Genomic DNA, 19,825 nt, shown 5'->3' with positions numbered 1-19,825 from the left:
AGAGTTAATGGGGTTGGTCGCGTTTTTAAGTGCTTTCTGTACTAGCGAGCGGGCTGAAAGCTACACAATCATGTATAAAAAAAGGCAAGATTAGGCACACCTGTTCGCCAGCGCGCGTCGCCTTTTTTTTTGGGGGGGGGAATGCTAAGCTACTTGCAGCGCGAGCGAGCGAACATCGCCGCATTTTGTGATGGCCGCGGTAACATTGCCCATCACAGGACGTCAAATCAGCCAGTGGCCGTCCACTTTGAGTTTATGGCGCGGTTAGGTTGACGGCATCATTGGGGGGAGAGAAGAGCAAACAATTTAAAGGTGTTTAAGAATTGTAAATTCTGTTTCACGTGCTGCGCTATGTTTGGCTCACATGCCCTGAGGAGCCTAGACTACCGATTGGCAGCACAATTGAATATGATGCGCAAGTAGGCACGTAGAGGACAGGGGACAGAGCGCGTTTTTTCGCCATGGTGAAAAATGGTCGAGCACTCGTGTTTCGATCGCCTACCACTTTTTTTTTTCGCCGAAAGACCGTGAAAACGTCTTGGCGCACGCTCAGCGTTAATTGTGCCTCTTCTGTCAAAATGTTTCAGTGTGTAGCAGTTTTCACATCTCGGCGCAATTGCCGCAGCAACCTCACCACCGCAAATGGAGCTGCCGCCATGACATCAATAAAATCGCCTTGTAGCGCGGCGCGGAATTTCGAAACTATGATTTCAGCTGTAAGCCCTGTGTAAATGATCGCTCAAATGGCTGTAGTGCAGTAAATGGCATCAACAAGGCAAACCCACCTTTTCCCAGCACTCTGGATGCGCCAGACGATCCAAGAAGTGTTGGTCCGTACGCTGTACGCTTCCATCCATTCATTGACGGCGTCTTCGTCGGCCAAGTTCGCTCGGAACACGGACTCGTGTTCAGTAGACTGCTGGTCATCTCTTACGACCTCAAGTGGCTGACGCATCTCCTCCATTGTGCCTCAATATTGTGCAACAACGCGATCGGCACTCGTACAAACTTGACGGTCACAACCACAGTGGTAGGACGAACTTCGTGGAGCGATCGCCTTCGTGGACACCACGTGGACACGACCCAGTGGTCTGACGTCACCGCCGATTCAGCATGTACACTGTGGCCAGTGATGTTTCGTTCTACGCTGAAGAATTCGCGGTCATAGACATGAAAATTCCGTATTTCAGGAATTTTTCCCTGTTAACGTTGACGAAAGTTCCAGCATATTTCCCTGCATAACAGTACTCATTTCCGCCCTCATCTACGCAAACACTATAATTACACGTGTATGACGTACTGGCCACTTTTGAAATCATGACTAGCCCATCCGCTGCCGCACAACAAAGCCATGGCATATTCATTCATATAGTGAGAGTATACTGCACATTGCGGGCTTCAAGTCACACCAATAATGAACTAGAAATCGCCCTGCGTATATCAAATCTCAAGGGTTCTGCTAGCGTGGTGCATGCACCAGAACCGATAACAGCAGATGAAGGCTGGAGGCGCACTGTGACCGCTAATTATCGGTAGTCATACAAGAATTTAACCATTCCTGAAATACCCTGCAATATTACCATTCCCTGCAATTTAACCATTCCTGAAATACCCTGCAAGATTTCTTTTGCCTCAAAATGACAGGCGAATATTCCCCGATAAAACAAAAATTTCCTGCACGGAGCATCACCGAGTGGCTGCGCCTGTGAGACATACTTCACCGTGTGTAACTGCTTTGAAAGGCGGTTTCACTGCCGCATAGGTTTTCTGTGCGGTGAAACCAACCACTTTGGGGATATTCGCAATGCCGTGAAGCGACCTTTTAAGACTGAGTTAGGTTATAGTGCCTGCAACCCTGTTAATTTTAAACAGCGAAGTTCATTGGACATTTGTATTTATAGTGGGATCATATCATAACATCCATCTATATTAAAACACTTGTGGGCTCTTATCGCAATGAGAACAAAAATTTATTGAGAAAACCGAGTTCATGTGTGCTACAAAAAAAAAATCAAGCAATGCTTTATACCGCACGGCACTAGCAATGAGGTGGCACCTCGCTTCCAATTTTCTTTGTCTATTTGAATAGAACCATCATATGCATCATTTATAAATTTGTTGTACTGTTCTTGGGTCATTTATTCTCAAATTGTATATTCTGAATTTTCTTTGTTTTGGAAATTTTGGGTATACAGTGTTTTTATTTCATAACTTGATAAGACAGATGCTTGGGCTAGTTGGTGATAGGGGTTCAACATATTTGTACAGTGCAAGACTACGAGTAGTTACGATGTAACTACAGAAGAAGAGACAAGGACAGAAAGAGCGCTGACAACTGAAATTTTATTAACGAAAATGCTGGAAATATATACTCATGACGGAACACCACTGCACAATGTATTGCATCACAGCAAGACAATCATCATCTCATTATATGGTTACAACGCCACAGCTCAGCACAAGTTCACAATCAATTGTGTCATGGCCAGAAACTCGCTTTCTTTTTTAGACAGAGCAAGCGAAGGCATGCTGATACATCGATCACCCAGCGTTTGCATTTCATTGGCCTCCATAATCTCTCGTGTTAGCTGCTGACGGTGTTTGGCTACAACAGTGCACTTTTCGAAGTGTTGGAGGGCCCTGTTAAGTTTAAAAGCTTGTTATATGGGCCAAGTACGAAACCTTTAAACACAAATATTTCACTGTGTACAACTTGCAATGTAGTCATATTTAAATCATACGTTTAATAGAAACTTGCTTCCACTTTGCTTGAACCCAAGGTAGCGTAAGTCAGAAAAACTTGTGGAGCTTGCTCAGACTCGGGACTCAATAAACATTTTTGGGAGCGGTACTCACTATCACAAAAATTTGTTCAGCTGGACTCGCTTGGACTCACTGTCGTTTTCGACCACAATGCCAGTGCTTTTTAACACCGAAATTTCACGTAATCGATGCTCTTCTTGGCACCTTTTCATATGGTGCCTTCGAATACGAGTTACGAGTGCTCGTAAACCAGTAAGGTCGTTTTTCTTGAAAGAGATGACAGCGCAATATATATTCATCACCAACTTTTTTTTTATTAAATGTATGTAAGGAGAGGTTATCACCAACTTCCTTTAGTTGTCAATGGTTAGGGAAAGGTCGAGGCCTTCCATCATGTAATTCATGCCACTGATCAATAAATATTCAAATGGTATATAAAAGACACAGCTTTGAATTATGTGAGCATTGACGCGAGTATGAACGCTGATCTAGGTAAAGCAGATAGTAATACTGAAGACGAGTAGGTATGACCATAGCTTGGCATATAAAAATCGAACTCAGATTCCCTCAGGAAATGTATCTTGCACTTTGGACTCGCTCGGACTCAGAAACACCAAAATTTTCCAGAGACGGACTCATTTAGACACACACTCACAGAAATGTTAACTCATTCTGAGACTAGCGTCTCCATCCGAGTTAGAGTGAGTAGACTCTGAAGCGAGTTCACTGATATCTACAAGAGACATTCCTGGTATGAGCAAAAAAGGACACTGCTAAGAGGCGAGGAAATTACACAAGCACATGTGATATTCGTACAAGCCTAATTCTTATTCGTAAAATTTTTAAGGTTATTGGATCATAATAAAAATGCTTGATTTAAATGATTCAACCAAATTACTACTTTTTCGACCTCACATAACTATTTGCCCATCACTAAACCTTGCAGTTCTTGCTTCTTCTGGCTATTTTGGACAGGTGCGTGGAAGAAGTTCTGGCCGAAAATCACATGCATGTTTTCTGACAGGGCGAACTGTTGGAGGCCTATATTTTTCAATCAAATGTTGAATGGTAGAACTGAAGATTACCAAGCATATACAAGCTGTCTTGTCAGGTTTCATGCATATTCGGAATTCGCTGCAAGGAGGGCTCGTTATATGTAATCAATTTGCAGTATTTCTAGTGCAATGAAGCTGTAATATTGTGGTACAATTTTTTTAAAGGGACTGTCTACTGCACAGAACTTTCTGCTTATTATGGTGGAAATGAGAAGATTGTTAATCTCATCAGCACTAATGAGCATGTTTTTGTACCATATAAAAGGAGTAATTTTGATGTTGAAAATCTACAAAGCAACTGCTGGCATCACCCAGCAGCTATGTGGTTCTATTTATCCACACAGAAATGCTCGCAAGTAGGCTGATTTTGCTTAAAAACAAACATGTTTAACTTGAAATTGCATTTCATTCCCTTGAGGCAACTTTAGACTGCACAAGGGAGTACTTTTGCTTGTTTTATCACGCGTTCAAAGAGGCACCGTGGCACTGCCGGCAAGACGGTCGCGTGCTTGCCTACGGCGGAGAAAAGCGAGTGCTGCGTCTGGCGCCGCTCTCAACAACAACAAAAAAAAGTCTTTAGCAAATATTAGCACAACTGATTTCAGTAAATTTTCAAACCTTGCCCGTGGGTCCAGTGTCATCTAGTAATGTTGCGCGAGCCTTCGTGCTTAAAGTGCACAACAGTACTTACCAAAGTTCTAACATTGGAGAACATTTTGCCATCACGTTTCGCTTAATCATGTTGCCCATGCTGGCTCTCATCCCATATGCAACGCAGAACACCTAAACATAGTCGAGAGCTCGATGGAATGCCGTATGGTCAGGTAAAGGCATTGTTGAATAAAACAGGTAACTGACCAATGTCAAATATTGTCAAAATCAAAATTGACATTGGTCAGTGACCTGTTTTATTCAACAGAACACCTAAACACAACTGCAAGACAGCGGGGACATTCTGCTGTTTTGTGAAGGACATTTCATGTTTGTTTTAGTTGCATGCACACTTGGCAGGAGTAAAACCACTACAGTTCGTTTCACAATGCTGGCGTACCAGTGTTGCTGGAACAAACTCTTCCCCTCAACTGTGGTGGTTTTTGAGGCTAACTAAACAAAGCTGGAGAAACTTCGGTAATACATTATCTGACAATTTCCATGCTTTATACGACCAGAACGGTGTATGTAGTATTATTGGTGAAGGCCTTGCAAAAACTGCACACGGTTTCAGTTTTAGACTTTCACACCACTGTGATCACCAGCCATCGTTCTGGGCGTTCATCGCTCCGATGGAAGAAGACTGAACGCAGAATAAAAAATTTTTTCCGAGGATTTCTACACACTGGCCAGAGAAGCCGTTGGAATGTTGGACACTTCAGACATATGCTTTTTATTGCGATACAAAACAGCAAAGCAGTGGAGGACTATCATGAACCTTTACCAACACGCCCAACTGGCAGTCATCCTATATACTTATGAGCGCTAAATAAAGCTAGAATAGATTTATCGTCATTGTACCCTACCCACCAGAAGCTTCAGATGGTCTCGTCTAGCCTCTCGATGCCCGTGGGGTGTGTGAAAAAGGATGCAAACAGACAGTTTTTATTTCACTTGTGTATTTGCTTACTTGTAAATAATAAAATCACCAATGTTCATTTTCGTGAGTTTGGTACAATAAGGACATAATAGTAACACGCCGTTAATACAAAATAATTGAACTCTCTTTTTTTTTTGCAAATGGTACTTTCATTCCTTATTGAGCCACCTCTGCTGCTTCTCAGCGCACAAGCTCCACCATCCATTGCCGCGCACCCCCACAAGGCAGTCCTACTTGCCCATGAAGCATAGAAAAATGTGAGCCATGTTAACTCAATACTGTGTGCCCACAGTTGACATGCATCTCCATGTGCAGTACCCTATAGGTGTACTGCTTGCCGAAAATATATCTGGTAAGCTTAGTGATCAAAATATGTCATCGACAATGCACTTCTCATGGTGTTGTATGCATTATGTCTTGGGGTCCTCTTTATTGTGCTGCTTGTGTGCTTCTCTGTGTGTTCAATTTTGATACATCTAGGATTGCTGACTGCTTCCACTTCCTCATATTTCCTTGCAAAGTTCTGCGAAACTAGAATAAAAATTGACTTGAAAGCAGGTCACAGAACTCGATACTTAAAAACACTTTGGTATCTTTCCTACTTGCAGGCTGGCCACCAAAAACAGTGTGAACCTCGGTGCTAAGGGCTTGAATGCCACTGGGTTGTAGTGCCACCAACAGCAAGGGGATCGCGTCGTGATGGAAGGGGATGCGCGGGATCACGTGCGATCCAGCAGCAATACTGGCGCCAGGGGGACAGAAAATAAAGAAAACATTGGTTGTGTGAAAACCTGTAGTCTTTTTCTCACATGTGCTACACAAGGTATACTAACGTTCTCCTCATTGTGGACATGTACTGTGATAGGGACAGCAGCTGCCTTTGTGTAGTATTTCTGAATGCTTTGTTGTTGTTACTAACACAAAGCTGTCACATAATTTAACCTTTTACTTCACTAAAATTATAAATGAACTGTAATAATTACAAGAGCAAGCCTAAAAATGTTGATACTTCATGTTACTTTGCCTGAAAAATGTGAGTTTTTGAACCATGAGTTGGTTTTGTTTAATCCCAAACAAGCGAACTCCACTTCTTAGAGGAGTGCCAACCCCTGATGTCCGACTAAGTTGGCATAAAAAGGACTGAATCATCGGCTTTCAGTGCTTGTAAGGAATGTTGGGTGAATGTCAACCGTTTGACACGCTATGTACACAATTGTGTACACCCCTTGATTTTTCTATTTATATATGTAGGGGCTAATACCCCTGACACACGGGCACCCTAAAGTCCTTTAGACAAGGGGACATCTTTTGGAAAGGCGTTCGGGCGCAGTGACACACGACAAAGGAGTAACTCCTCTCCGGCAAAGATCCTTTTCGCAAAAGCAGATCCCGCATCTACTTTTCTGGCAGGAAGGGAGTACTCTCGCATACAGTGTACCTAATTTATCAATAGAAGAAAACGTGCCGCAACACTGCGGTGCCCTGTCAGTATTTTTTTTGCGCTGAGAAAATGTTTCATTTTCAACAGCAGTGCGATTTGTTGAAAAGTGAAGACCTATAGTCTGTCCATACTCTCAAACACCTGCAATACGTCACTAGCGCGATCATGTTAGGGTTGGCAGTGGCAGTTGCTGTGTCGGGGACGTAGTATTTTGTACAATGGAGTCGGCTCAGTCGGTGAAGAAAAAACCGCGCGTCCAGTGGACTGAAAAGGAGACCTGGGCGCTGATAAAGCTATGGGAGGACCATTTGGACGCCTTGCGAGGGCAAAAGCACAACGGTGGAGTTTACCAGGCGATTGCCGAGAGCCTCACCGACGCCTGTATTCCCCGTACACGGGCGCAAGTTCACAGTAAAATCGACAACTTGACACAGACATTCAGGTAAGACGGTCACTCACGCTACGCGTTGTCGCGCACGTCCTGCTTGCTTGTTTAGTGTGTGTTAAGATCGGGCCTGTAAAACCCGACATGCATGGGCACCTCGCATATCGAGGAACGCGGGACTCCACGGTACCTGCGAGTGCGCGGCAACAGATAATGGCGTCCCTACCATGCGCGGTCCGCGTCCCACAAAAACCCTTGGTGATAAGCGCGTCGGGTGTGCGCTCGGCTGTCTCTGACCTTTGCTGGTACACTCTTGTCATGTGAAGGCGCGTCTCTGCGCTCTTTTTTTGAAAAAAAAAAAACATATAAATATGTTAATTAAACGTGTTCACTTCGTAAGAAGCGGTACAAGTGTCTTTCTGCGCCGGAAACTGGGTTCCAGCCTTTACCCCGCCTCGAGTCACATGAGTGTTTATGCTTGAGAAGTAACCAAACAATGTACCGCTCAGGCCGAATTTTCAAGATGGGTGCCGTGAGTCGTGTACGAAGCATGTTGCTAGGTGCCAGCTGTATTGTATCACCTGTAAGCGAAGGTAGCAACAAAATTATGAAAAGCTTGCATAGGTTGTATTTATATATTTCTGTGCTGGTCATAATATGATGGGGCCTTCCTATGTTGCTTGATAACTAAAAGCGACTGTGATCTTTTTTTCTTAGAAAAATTGAGCGAGAGCTCACGACAGGCTCCTCACCACCAACGTGGCCATACTATAAAGAACTGAAGAGGTTCATTGGCTGCCTGCCGATAAATGATCTGTCCCTCATGGAGGAAAGCTGCTGCGACACCAGTAGCGACACTGTTGAGAAGGTGTGTAACGAACAAATCACCATTGTGCACTTTCCCTGCAATCAATACAAGTACTAGTGCACTTACACCGGTATAATTGTATAAGCTGATGTTTTTAACTAATTGGACTCGCAGAAGTTTTCTATTTACCTGAAAGTATACAATATGTATCATGGCTTATGTACATTAATGTCTTACCGAGCAATATTTACTCACACATGAACATTTTCGCATGTGACTGCATTCTCTTATCGTTCTATAAGGCTGACGATGATCATAAAGTCCTCCACCGACATCTAGAACTTGTTTCTGTTTGGTGTGTAATTGTCTAATGAAGCTTAACGTTCTTGAATGTAAAATTGCCTGTTTTAGCCGCAAACGTACTGCATCTACCTTTTTGTACCATATAAACAACACTAATATAAACATGATACACGATAAAAATATCTTGGTGTTTACCCAACTTCTACCGTTTCGTGATCCACTCACATTGAATGCATATGCACCAATGCTTCCAGATCATTTGGTTACATGCGCTGCAAGTCGCATAATTCTGCTAATGATATTCTAAACAAGCCTACATACCATTTGTATGACCTCAGCCTGAATATGCAGCATCGGTCAATGTTGACCAGCATCATGAAAGTTTATCCTCAATTGTGCTGTTCATTTCATCAATGTAATTATCAAGAGTTACGATTGTGGTGTGCTGCCTCTCAGATCAATTTTTTTTGTATGATCTTTGTAGCTGTTTTCTCTTAAATCTTCGCAGTTGATCTACGAAATGGAGAGAGGAATCAGTTCCGAGGCTACTGAAACTAACAGCACGCCAGTGCCAGGAACATCAAATGAACAGACGCCACCACCTGCACCCACCACGCAGTCGACTCCGAGCCCTGCAACAAATACGGCAGCACGGGCAGCAAGGAAGCGACGGCGGCCACTGAGCGCAGCGCGCGAATTCCAAGAGGCTATGCTGGCTGAACAAAAAATGCTACGAGAGCCGCTGGAGCGAGCTCAGCAAGCCGAGGTAGAGCTGAGATCTAAACACCTCCAGCTTCAAGAAAAGCTTGTAAATGCCCTCGTTGATTTCATCAATAAAAAATGAGGCAGAAAAACTGTCACTCTTTTTATTTACAAATTCCAGCGCAAAAAGATTCTAGGAGCGGGCTGCCTGGGTCTGCATCCTCTGGCTGAAGTGGTCCACAAGTGCAGAACGCACACTGACTGCATTCCCAATCTGTGAATCGCTGCCACGTTTTGGTTGGGGCAGTTGGGAGTCGGACTGCTTCACTTCCTGGAGCCATTGAAGCTGAACAGCATCGCTGAAATGCTCGCAAATGTTGTTGAGCACGCAGCATGCGCGAATCACGAGGCGAGCGTTTGCAATGTCGCATTCCATTCTCTTCGATGTGAAGCGAAATCTTGCCTTAAGCCTTCCAAAGGCGTTTTCTACCACACGTCTCACTCTGCTGATGTGGTAATTGAAATTTTTCTGCTCTGCACTAAGTGGGGTGTTGTGTCCAAATGGCTTGATGAGGTTAGGTGTAAGTGGGAAGGCCTGGTCACAGAGCACCAGAGGTGGCACGGCAACGCCTCCTATTGTAACAACTGGAGCCTTGAAAAGTGGTCCCTCAACCATGCCGGAGAGGCTCGACATTTGATACACATGAGAGTCATGGCATCTTCCAGGGGCACCAACATTTATAAACCTGAAATGGTACTTGTGGTCTACAAGCGCCAGGAGAATAATGCTGTACCTGTAAAAATTAACACAAGAGTCATTAACACAAGTCAAAGTCAGTAAGAACACTTCTCTGGTTTAAAAAATGCTAGCGATATTGACATAAATATATCAATGTGGTGAGAACAAATAATGAACAGATTGCTAAGGCACAAGGGTGAAAAAATGGGCACGTTAGCTTAAACCATTCAGAGGTGGAAGTCGTATACACGCATACGTCTAGATAGCAGTACATACATCGGGTAAACTATCTCGATCACAACTTATGCTCGTCTTGGTTACTATAACGCTTCGCAGCATTTTACGGCTTTTGCAAGGTACTATTGCCAATTCCTATTTGATGTTTCTAATTATGAGAAAGTTTTTCAGCGGCTTCAAGGTCTCAAATGAGATTTGCAACAAGCTTCTCGTTTGACGACACTTACTTGCATGCACAAGTAAGTTTTTTTTCTGAGCAGACTTTTTTTTTCTGAGTAGACTTTGTTGTTTTCTTGAAATCTTGTAGCGAGGATTTCTTCATTGGATCCCTGTATTTGCAAGAAACATGCGCGGCTGCACATTCTAGGGAGAAACTGACGTTGCTGGAGACCAATTTGTGAGTCATATAGGTAGCTTGTAACTTATAATTCGCACACAAGGAATGGTTCACATGCGGATGTTTCACATGTTCACATGCGGATTTCTCGAATATTTAGGTGCGATGCCTTACACGCGAACGTTAATTACCAAAATAGCCAAATCAACTTACCACCCCTTGTAGTTATAGTAATCAGTGGCATGTTCTTGTGGCGGCGAAACTGGGAAGTGGCAGCCGTCGAGGGCTCCTACAGCTTGGGGAAAGTCACTGACGGCCATGAATTCCCGAATGTGTTCGGCCATCTCAGATGGACTCAGCATCTTGATCCAGTCGCTTTCCAAGACAGAAACGGTGGCTTCGCAAAACTCCTTGTAAATGCCGTTCACCGTCGATCGCCCGACACCGAAGACACTGGCCACGACTCGGTCCTCTGCCACGGAGCACAGTTTGAATAAGCCGATGGCCACCACCTTTTCAACCGCAATGCACTCGCGCATATTAGTTGTGACCCTCTCTAGCGAAGGGCGTAGGCTGTCCACAATGAAGCGGAAGGTGGCTGGGCTCACTCGAAAACACTGCTTAAAGTGGCCGTAACCTAATAACGGCAATGTGTCTTCGAACCAGCGTTCGTTGCGCACATAGGCCCACCTTTCGCGGTTGATGGCTCGGGGGGACAGTGCGGAAGCAGTCAAAATGAAGCTGTTCATGACGAGTCTTTGTTTGAGGCTCATCACTCTTGCCTTCGCAGGGTTTAGCTCATCTTCGATGGAGCCGAGGGCGACAAGAGCCAGGCCCACCTCAACTGTCGCTTTATCTCTGTCTCTGCGCTGAGACATCGCAAGACCACGATGAAACGAGGCACGCCGTCACTGACCCAGCTGGACGCAGCCATGTAAACAGCACGACAAAAAACAAAAACAGCAAAACACCGACTGTTCATAGTTGCCAGACGAACTTAAGTTGCTGCTAAAAACGCAAAAAAGCAAAAGAAAATTACAGGTATGCGCATTATAAGCCACCAGACAATAAAAAAATACGGTTTTATGCTCCGGCGTCACTGAATGTGATGTACATGCGCAGATTCTTTTTAATATTTCTAATCTTGCTCCTTCCACAAACAGCGCCATTTTTTCTGCAGCGTTCATCTGAGGCACTGCCTAAAGCAGTAGTCCGGTGCCGTGTGTCATGAGCGCCACTCCTTTCTGCAAATGGTCCCCTTAGGCGACAAAAGGGGTTTACTTCAAAGTACTTTACTTTTGCCCGTGTGTCACGGGTATAAGAAACATCAAAATATATTGACTTTCTAATCTCTTTATTTAACTTCGTTTTGCAGCATACAGTTGCATATTTATTTTTATTTCATTTACTCTCGAAATCCTTACGGTATTAATAGAGGGGACTGGTTACAAAGTAGACAAGGAAAATGCAGCATGAAAAGTTACTAAACAAAGAATAAACTCATCATTACACAATGTTAGCTGTGTAAGGACAACAAACACAATACATAATTCAGCCTGTAAATACAGAATGTTAGTTAGTCTATTTTGGATAATTACAGAATACTGAGTAAAGTTTGTTGGAAAACAATTACTAATAGTGACATGTCTTCAGGTAGTTGGTTTCAATGTACCAATGTACAAGATGAAAACACTGCGAGTTGCATAATGCGATGCCAACCTTATGACGAGGTCACTGCAATGGAATATGTACTGAGAATTCAGGATTAGTTGGTCATGCGGGGTGGTATGACAGAATAATTCGTGAAATGAAGCCAAATAGGATATTTTCCAAGGGGGTGCAAAAGAAGCAAGGCTTCGGCTGGATTTCATTGAAGTTATACCAGCAATGCAATTACAGTGAGAAGGTTTCAAGCGGATGGAGTTATTCTGTACAAACTAGTGAATCAAGTTGTCGTGGCAAGGGTCTCGCACAGAAGAGGCATATTCAAGTTTGGGACGTAATAATGTTTCATATAGGAGTAGTTTTAGTGTATATCGGGGTTTTGAGAAGGTGCAATGTATGTAGCCTAACTTGTAATCGGCATTATTGGTAACATATTCAGTGTGAGGTGCCTGAGGTAAGTTCAATGTGATAAGAACACCTAATTATTTATATGAGCTGACCCGATTGTGTAGGACATTTACCTAATATGTTAGCAAGATGTCTGCATAGCTTCTTACGTACATTTGCTTAAATTTACGCATGTTTAAATCTATTTGCCACGTGCTGCACCAAGCTGCTACAGTGTTGAGGTAAGATTGGAGAAATGAACTGCCATCACCACTACTTGCTTTATTGAAAATTATGCAGTAATCTAAAAAACATTAATGTTTGAAGAAGTTGAAGATTACAGGCTCAAGGTCGGCGTCGGGTATCTTTTTTGGCACTGGAGCTGGGTTCATGGCTTGATGGGGGCGCCCAGAACATAAAAGAAACCACCTCCACCAGATGTCCCATAGTTGTGATATGGACTAAGGCAGCAGGCGGCACTTCCAAGATGAAATTTTTTGTTTGGCCATACTTGTGGCCGAGAAACAAAGTCAAAGACTACAGTAAAGCACAAGTTCGGTGTCTTTTTGAATGCACTTCGTGTTATGCCGCTATTTTTGTTGCGATAGAATATCGAGTGCCTTGAAATGTCAGTTTCACACAAGTACATACAGTTCTTCGTAGGTGGTATCTGAAAGGGCTAAGAGAGCAGTTCACTTTTATTACTTTTTTTCTTCTCGCAAGAAACCCTTGCACCACTTGGGCCGTAGCCCAATCATTCGCAAAGTTTGAGATTAGCTAGTTTGTATGACGAGACCTCAATGTCGAGGTGTTTCATGCATTTGGCACTGTAGTCACTGCCTGCAATGCTTCATTTATGGTGCTGGCAATAGTGCTGTCACCAGGGATATTTTAGGGGGAGAGAGGAACACATGCTCAGTACAGTACTTGCAACAACCCTGAATGGCAGTGAAAACCTTGTGCAAATACACATGCCAGTCATGAGGCATATGAACATCGATACTTGTATAATGCCTTGCTGAATCGAAACTTTGTATAGAGATTAAATAAGAGGTGTGAGCATAACATTTCACAGCTCTGCATTTGGATATCCTCGCACTTTTCCAAATTTATATTTCGGGCTTCTGGATTTATAGATGTCCACATCTCTTTGAGAAACATAAACTAGTATGCCAGCAGTCGTCAAGCTTTTAATCTTCATAACTGCAAAAATATTAGAAATGTATGCAAAGGAATAAGCTATCTTTTATCCTCAATGCCAAAAGATATAATAAACTGGGTGTATTATGCTGTGTCTATAGGTGCTATTATGAATATTTTCATAGCATTACAAAGACTTAGCATCGATGTGTACAGCTGACTGAAATCCATGGCCTCCACATTAGACCAGCAGCTTATGTTGGCAAGTATTTTTACATTTTCAAGGCCACTTGTGGCAGCCTCGGTTGGTCCAATTTTGTTCAGAATGCTTCTTTAAAATTAAGAAATATATTGCTTTTTTTTTTACAACAGCTTATAAGTCTTACAGGCGGTGCGGTTTACTATTTCCTCTGATTTTAACATTACATTGCAGTGAAACGCCAAGTTCATAGGCTGAAGAGGTGTATAGGCATTTTAGACAACTCGTGCAAGAGCTTTCAGAGCTTCGCAGAAAATAGACATTGCTGGCATTAACCGATATATTTGCCACCATGCCTGTGAAGGCTTTGCAAAACAATTTCCAGAAAACATTCGCCTTTGCTGCATTTTCTACCTGGCATATGCTGTGTTGCAAAAGGCAGTTGAACTATTTGCTGCATTGAATTCAATATCTGTTTCTAAAGTGTATACCAATGAATTGTAAAGTCTTATTGCATCTTATAATCCTTGCACAAATCAGGCAGTCATATGCACGGATGTTTATTTGAACAGGTACATGCGTAAGGACTGGCTCTGACCTATACAAGGTTGGATGATGAGGGGTCTAAGCAAGCAATGATCCTGTGATACTTCGAATGACATTTCACCAGCAAAGCGTTGTTTTTAAATGATGCAAAATAAAACAAGGTGTAATTGCAAGATCCTGGGTGACTTTTATGGTCTCATAGTTTCCTAAAAGTAACTCTGGCACTGCAGTCGTTTAGTTGCCATGGGAATGATGGGTACTTCACAGATTTGCCTAGTTTTCGTGTTTGCAGGCTTCCCATGCACTTGTGGCTGTGTTTATAGCTATGCATTGATTTTAAACCTTTGCTAAACTTTGTCTTGTGGCAAAGCGAATTCAGGCCACATGGAGCTAAAAGAACGAACATTAAACACATTCGTGTACTACCCATCCCTGCCATGCTAGCTGAAGTGCTGTGCGTTGCAGCTGCCACAGACACTAGCATCAAAGTTCTCTATGTTTCATTCAGAGCATGGTCTATGCTTTAGAACATCCTCCAGTGTATCTCTATGCATGGTCTGCACTCCTGCTTTTATTTCAATTTCATATGACGGCTATGTCGCACTTGTGGCCAGGTATGTTTTTTTTTTTACTTGCCGTAAAGTTTGCATGACTGCTTGTTGGACAAGGGCGGGTTGTAGAAAAAAAAAAGAGAAAAACATCATGTCGAGGTGCTCGGTCGCATATTATAAAGTTGCGCGTGCCTTCACAGCTTCACCGCATTACACACGCATGCTGCACTAAAGCGCCAAAAAAGAAAAGAAAACACAGGCGCTTTTTTCTGCAGGACGCACCAGAAAAATTTTGTTTTTGTTCGAACCTTACTTGCGCCGATAGGCAATATTTATTCAGCGGCGTTCTTTTGCCTTAACGATGACGTATTAGCTTGTCCGTGTAATATATCAAGGTAGCGTTGAATATATGAACGGGCGAGGCTGGAAGCTTTACTTTTTTTAAGCCGCACAATGCTGTTTGGAAGGTCTCCGTGTGGCATGGCACGTTCCTATTCATAATGCGTAGCTTAGAAGTCAGTGCTGAGCATCAGCTAAAGCTAATTAACCCTGAAGTGACGACCGCGACGCAGCAGAGTGTGATTTTTACGAAACCCCCTTTCTGACCAGCGACGAGGCAAGGCTTGCACAAGTACGTGATCGCGTCGTTTTGTGTTGATTGCATACGACTTAGTAAACATCGTTGATAACAGGCCGACAAAACGTTGGGCAGAGCGAGGAGCGCAGCGGCGATACAAGGCGCGCGCACTGCTTGAAACATGAACGATTGCGAGATGTCAATCGTAGAGGGTTTTCCTTTTCTTGATCACATCGTTCCAGTGCCCACTTGCATCATGAACGAGCCGGCTTTCGGTTGCGAGAGGCGACAGGTGGGCGCACACGATTTCTTCGCGAGTATCCAACTCAACTCGCCGCAGGTCTAAAAGCCTTGAGGGGTTTCCTTTGCGAGCAAGGCGGCCTCCGCTAGCTGCAGCAGCAGCCTCCGGCAACACTATACGAAAGTGAAGGAGCGACAGCGCGATAACACACTTAGGCCGGCAGAAATGCATAGCCTCCAAGAGCGCTGAGCCGCGGTGCATTGTGGGTGGCTCTATCCGCTCGCCTTTGTAAACTCGCGGCCGGGACCCAACTCTACCTTTAGACACGTTACTACCTGCGGCCACTGAATATGCTGGTGAAGCCATTGCCCGCGCCGACCACGGGCGCCAAGTCGCCCGTAACCGTCTACAGGCTTCACAGGCGCACCAACAACAGCTCTACAATTCTCACCATAGGGACGTGCACTTTTCTCCGGGTTCTCTCGTGCTCCTCTGGTCACCTACTCGGCGTGTGGGACTGTCGGAAAAACTGTTGTCGCCCTACACTGGACCATTCCGTATCGTTCGCCAAGTGACAGACGTCACGTCACGTACGAGATTGTTCCAACTGATCCAACAAAGTCATCGTCAGCTGCGAGCGACATTGTTCACGTGGCTCGGCTAAAGCCCTATTACCCCCCTTCGACATCATCTGCGTAAATTTAGCACCGGGACGGTGCTTCTACCGCCGGGGGTTATGATACAAAACAGCCGCTAAACACGCCTGCATGAAAGAGGAGGACGAAGTGGGTTTTTCCGTTGGATGCTGGTCTGGCGCCATCTTATTCGTCGAGTTCTGTGCGCTGTAAATAGATCATTAAACAAGTTACTCGTAACAATATATTAGGCCTCTTGGTAAACAAAGTGCTGAAAAACAATTGTTGTATAGTGTTCTCTGGAATAGTGTTACCTCAAATTATTTTCCCATACTTTTACAGCCAAGGCTATGCATTAGTCACACACCATTGTCTAACGTCAGTTACCTCTAAACAACAGTGCTGGTATTGTTTGAGTGTATGTGGTAGCCAGCGTTGCCGGCAATATGCGGCTATAATCGGTATAGCCATGGACATGTAACTGGTCGGCTCTCCACAGAGTCTGATACATTATCCAAAATATGCCCTTACCAATGACGGTATATAAAAACTTGATAACCGAGGACAGCCTCGGTTGATAACGTAAAAAACAAAAAGAGATTTATTCGCTGCGGTAACTCTAAGCAAACAACACTGTGATGAGTGAAGAAAACGACGACGGAAGTGCGGGGCAAGGCGCGTGTAATGTGCGCGTCAGTGTCAGCGAATCAGCTGATGACCTGTGGTGGCCCATAGAGGTGGCGTGCCATGATTGGGCCACGTGTGACGATTACGTGGCGGTAAGCTTTGTGGCTGGGGACGAGCCGAAGCAGCGGCAGACGGGAGACAGCGGGCCGAAGCGTCGGACGCAGGCGATCCAGGTTCTGGCCATGGGGAACGCGGCTGTCCACGCTACTGCCGTCCAACTACCAGCTGGAGTGACGTAGCCGGCACGGGTACTGCATCTCGGGGCGCGGCCTGGCCTGCTGTTCTCTTCCTTGCCGAGGGCATCGCGGATCTCGGCGAGGCGTCTCCGTGGTCTGACGTTCGGCACAGCAATGTACGTGGCCTGGCTAATGGTCACGGTTGCGCCGAGCATCGCGTCTCGACGCAAGCTGTTCGCTGGGCAGGCTGGCCCATTACACGCATGGAGCATCGCGTCTCCGATGCGGGTTGACTGCTCCGTAGTCGTACCCACGCCCCCACTCCGCCAAGCGTCACCATCACCATAGCATCGCACATCGAGGCGCACCCCGCTCCCGATCGCCTGTCGCCGCCTCCTGCCCTGCACCTCGGTGTTCGTCGGGCCCCCTATCTCATCGTGAGGTTTTGGAACTTTCCGCCTTGAACTCGCGTTCTGTAGTTTTCTTATTCGATCAGACAGTTTTGTTACTTATTCAACTTCACGGTTTTTCTGGTTCTGTGTTCTATGTTTTTCTTTCGTGCTCTGTCATAAACGTGGTGTGTGTTGCTACCGCGTTGTCTCAAAGTCATTTTCTCCTAACACGACACGGAAAACAAGCTTGACGAACCTTGGCACCGATAAAAAATATTTTTATTACAAACACTTTGGAGGTTGGCGGTGAGTTTATTGAAGTCAAGAGCATGAAGAATTTGGAGAAAAAAGATACAGAACAAAAAAAATAACAAGCGTGCTTTCCTTCGGTACCGTTGAAGAGGCTGTTATCAAGACAGTTAAAATATTATCCAAAAGCAAACCTGATAACAATACACAACTGATAACACACTGAGGAATAAAGCGAGGACAGAATTACGCTTTCGCAGACACTCTTTTTGCGGAGGTCGACATAGCGAACTAGCGTACCTAACTATAATGATGATAATAATAATAATAATAATAATATAATTTTGTCATGTGCAGGTGAAGTCACGAAAATAAATTGGGTGAGAAAAGTTTGTCGCAGCAAGAATTTACAACGGCAGCCGAGTTTTCTACGCGTCGTAGTCTGGAGCACTTGAAGCGTGTTTCAAGGTGACTTTCAAATCAACGGTAGGAGCGAAGTTCCTCCGTTCTAAAAAAAAAAAGTATTTGAAAACACCCTGAATTAACATCTGCGACGATATTTCGCCGAGAATCAACAATGTCTAGCACAATAACACAATATATAGCCAAGCAGAGTTCCGCAATGAGGCAAAATAAAGGAGGAAAAAAAGCAAACAAACAAACAGTGAACAAAGAACGTTCCACGGACGGTCCGGGAAGCCATCATGGAGACGTCTGCCATCGCGATCCATGAGAATCAAGCGGGCAGCTGATTTCGATTGCACGCCCTAAAGTTGCACGATAACGCGCACGCGCTGCGACGGGAAAAAAAAAAAACAGCCGGGGCACTGGTGCTCGCCAAAACTTGGTGCATTATTCATAAAACTCACTACCAGCCTATCGAGACTCGAAAAGAATCGAGAACCATCCAGATGCATGCCAAGATGGCGAAGACACTCACCGCGAGGCTTAGCTGTGGTGCGGCGACCGCGAGCAGAAGTTGTGCGGCACCGGCCACGGCCCGAGGTCGGCACGGGCAACTCGGGCATCGTGTTCTCGGTAAGCGTGGACGACGTCTGGGTGCCCTCGCCGTAGTCGTCCTCCATGCTGTCCTCCATGGACGCGGCGGTCCTCGCGAAGTACGAAATCAGGAATAGATCCGTGCTGAAACCTAGGAGGGTCACTGCGATGGTAACCCTTCACTGCTCAGCCGCCGCGATGATTAAAAAGCAGTCTGTTAGGCGAAAGCAGACGATAAATGCTGTTTGCTCTCTCACCTTGACCGCGCAGCTTCGGTGTCTTCTTGCGTGCGATCCCCTCCACCCTGGCTATATAATTGGCGCAGTGGGCATCTGTGTATGGGAAATAAAACAAACAAGAACAAAAGGGAGCAATGAGATCATGTGACCCGTCAACCGCTCGTGCACAGTGCTGAGACGCTGAGTTGCTCAATAAGGAAAGCAAGTCGGCGTTCCTCGTTTCAAAAGTACGCTGAGTTACCCTTACCATGGCAGCGAATCCTTTTCTTGTTGTATTTTGATTTCGCGGAACGCTGACAACATTTTCTGCGCGTTGCATGGTCTTGTACGAAACTTGAAGGATGTGTCATCGGCTGACCTACTTAGGTTGGTCGGAGGGCGGGAGGGGGAAAGGGAATTCGCTGTCGAGCTGCGAAGCATGCATACTTTTGAAGGACTCGAAAATAGAAGGGAAATGAAAGCGATTCGGACATAGAGAAATATATTAGACTCGGTACCTCAGCAAGAGTGGTATTTACAAGTGCAAAATAAGAAATAAAAATAAAATAAAAGGTGATGCACAAAAGATGGCAGTAGTATGAGCGCTCTCAATGTCCTGTCATTTCGAATTCTCTGCTCCATATTTGAGCTATATTGCTCACACTGAAGAAAAAAACCATTGTTTTTTTCTCAGTAAACTTGTTAGTGACATAGTAAATAGCAAAAAAGATTGTCTTGGGGTATTCTTGAGAGCGAAAAACACATAAGCCTGAAAAACCGTTTCGTGTTATCGTTTCAGAAA

At 44.6% G+C, this 19,825-nt stretch overlaps 3 protein-coding genes across 3 annotated transcripts in view; 1 reads left to right on the top strand and 2 right to left on the bottom strand.

Annotated features, from left to right (window-relative positions):
- The window catches only part of LOC119181056 (uncharacterized), a 55,875-nt gene that overhangs the window by 30,242 nt on the left and 5,808 nt on the right, over positions 1-19,825 (bottom strand). The window lies entirely within an intron of this gene.
- Positions 2,326-19,056, bottom strand: LOC142774738 (uncharacterized). The gene is made up of 3 exons (XM_075875730.1): positions 10,575-19,056; positions 4,743-9,842; positions 2,326-4,601 (listed from the first exon to the last, which is right to left on the bottom strand). The coding sequence occupies exons 1-2, from the start codon at positions 11,237-11,239 to the stop codon at positions 9,242-9,244; spliced, it is 1,266 nt and encodes a 421-aa protein (XP_075731845.1). The 5' UTR covers positions 11,240-19,056; the 3' UTR covers positions 2,326-4,601; positions 4,743-9,241.
- LOC142774741 (myb/SANT-like DNA-binding domain-containing protein 1) lies at positions 7,069-8,160 on the top strand. Its single transcript, XM_075875734.1, has 2 exons — positions 7,069-7,292; positions 7,953-8,160. Exons 1-2 carry the CDS (start codon positions 7,069-7,071, stop codon positions 8,158-8,160), a joined length of 432 nt encoding a protein of 143 aa, XP_075731849.1.

Source organism: Rhipicephalus microplus, chromosome 10 (assembly GCF_043290135.1).
Source record: "Rhipicephalus microplus isolate Deutch F79 chromosome 10, USDA_Rmic, whole genome shotgun sequence".
Classification (NCBI taxonomy): domain Eukaryota; kingdom Metazoa; phylum Arthropoda; class Arachnida; order Ixodida; family Ixodidae; genus Rhipicephalus; species Rhipicephalus microplus.
This window is presented reverse-complemented; position numbering and strand designations above follow the sequence as displayed.

Excerpts from the sequence above, each read along its gene's own strand:
- LOC142774741 (XM_075875734.1), top strand. The coding sequence starts at position 7,069 with ATGGAGTCGGCTCAGTCGGTGAAGAAAAAACCGCGCGTCCAGTGGACT. Across the intron at positions 7,293-7,952 it reads AACTTGACACAGACATTCAG|AAAAATTGAGCGAGAGCTCA; the intron begins GTAAGACGGTCA and ends TTTTTTTCTTAG.
- LOC142774738 (XM_075875730.1), bottom strand. The coding sequence starts at position 11,239 with ATGTCTCAGCGCAGAGACAGAGATAAAGCGACAGTTGAGGTGGGCCTG. Across the intron at positions 9,843-10,574 it reads TACTATAACTACAAGGGGTG|GTACAGCATTATTCTCCTGG; the intron begins GTAAGTTGATTT and ends TAATTTTTACAG.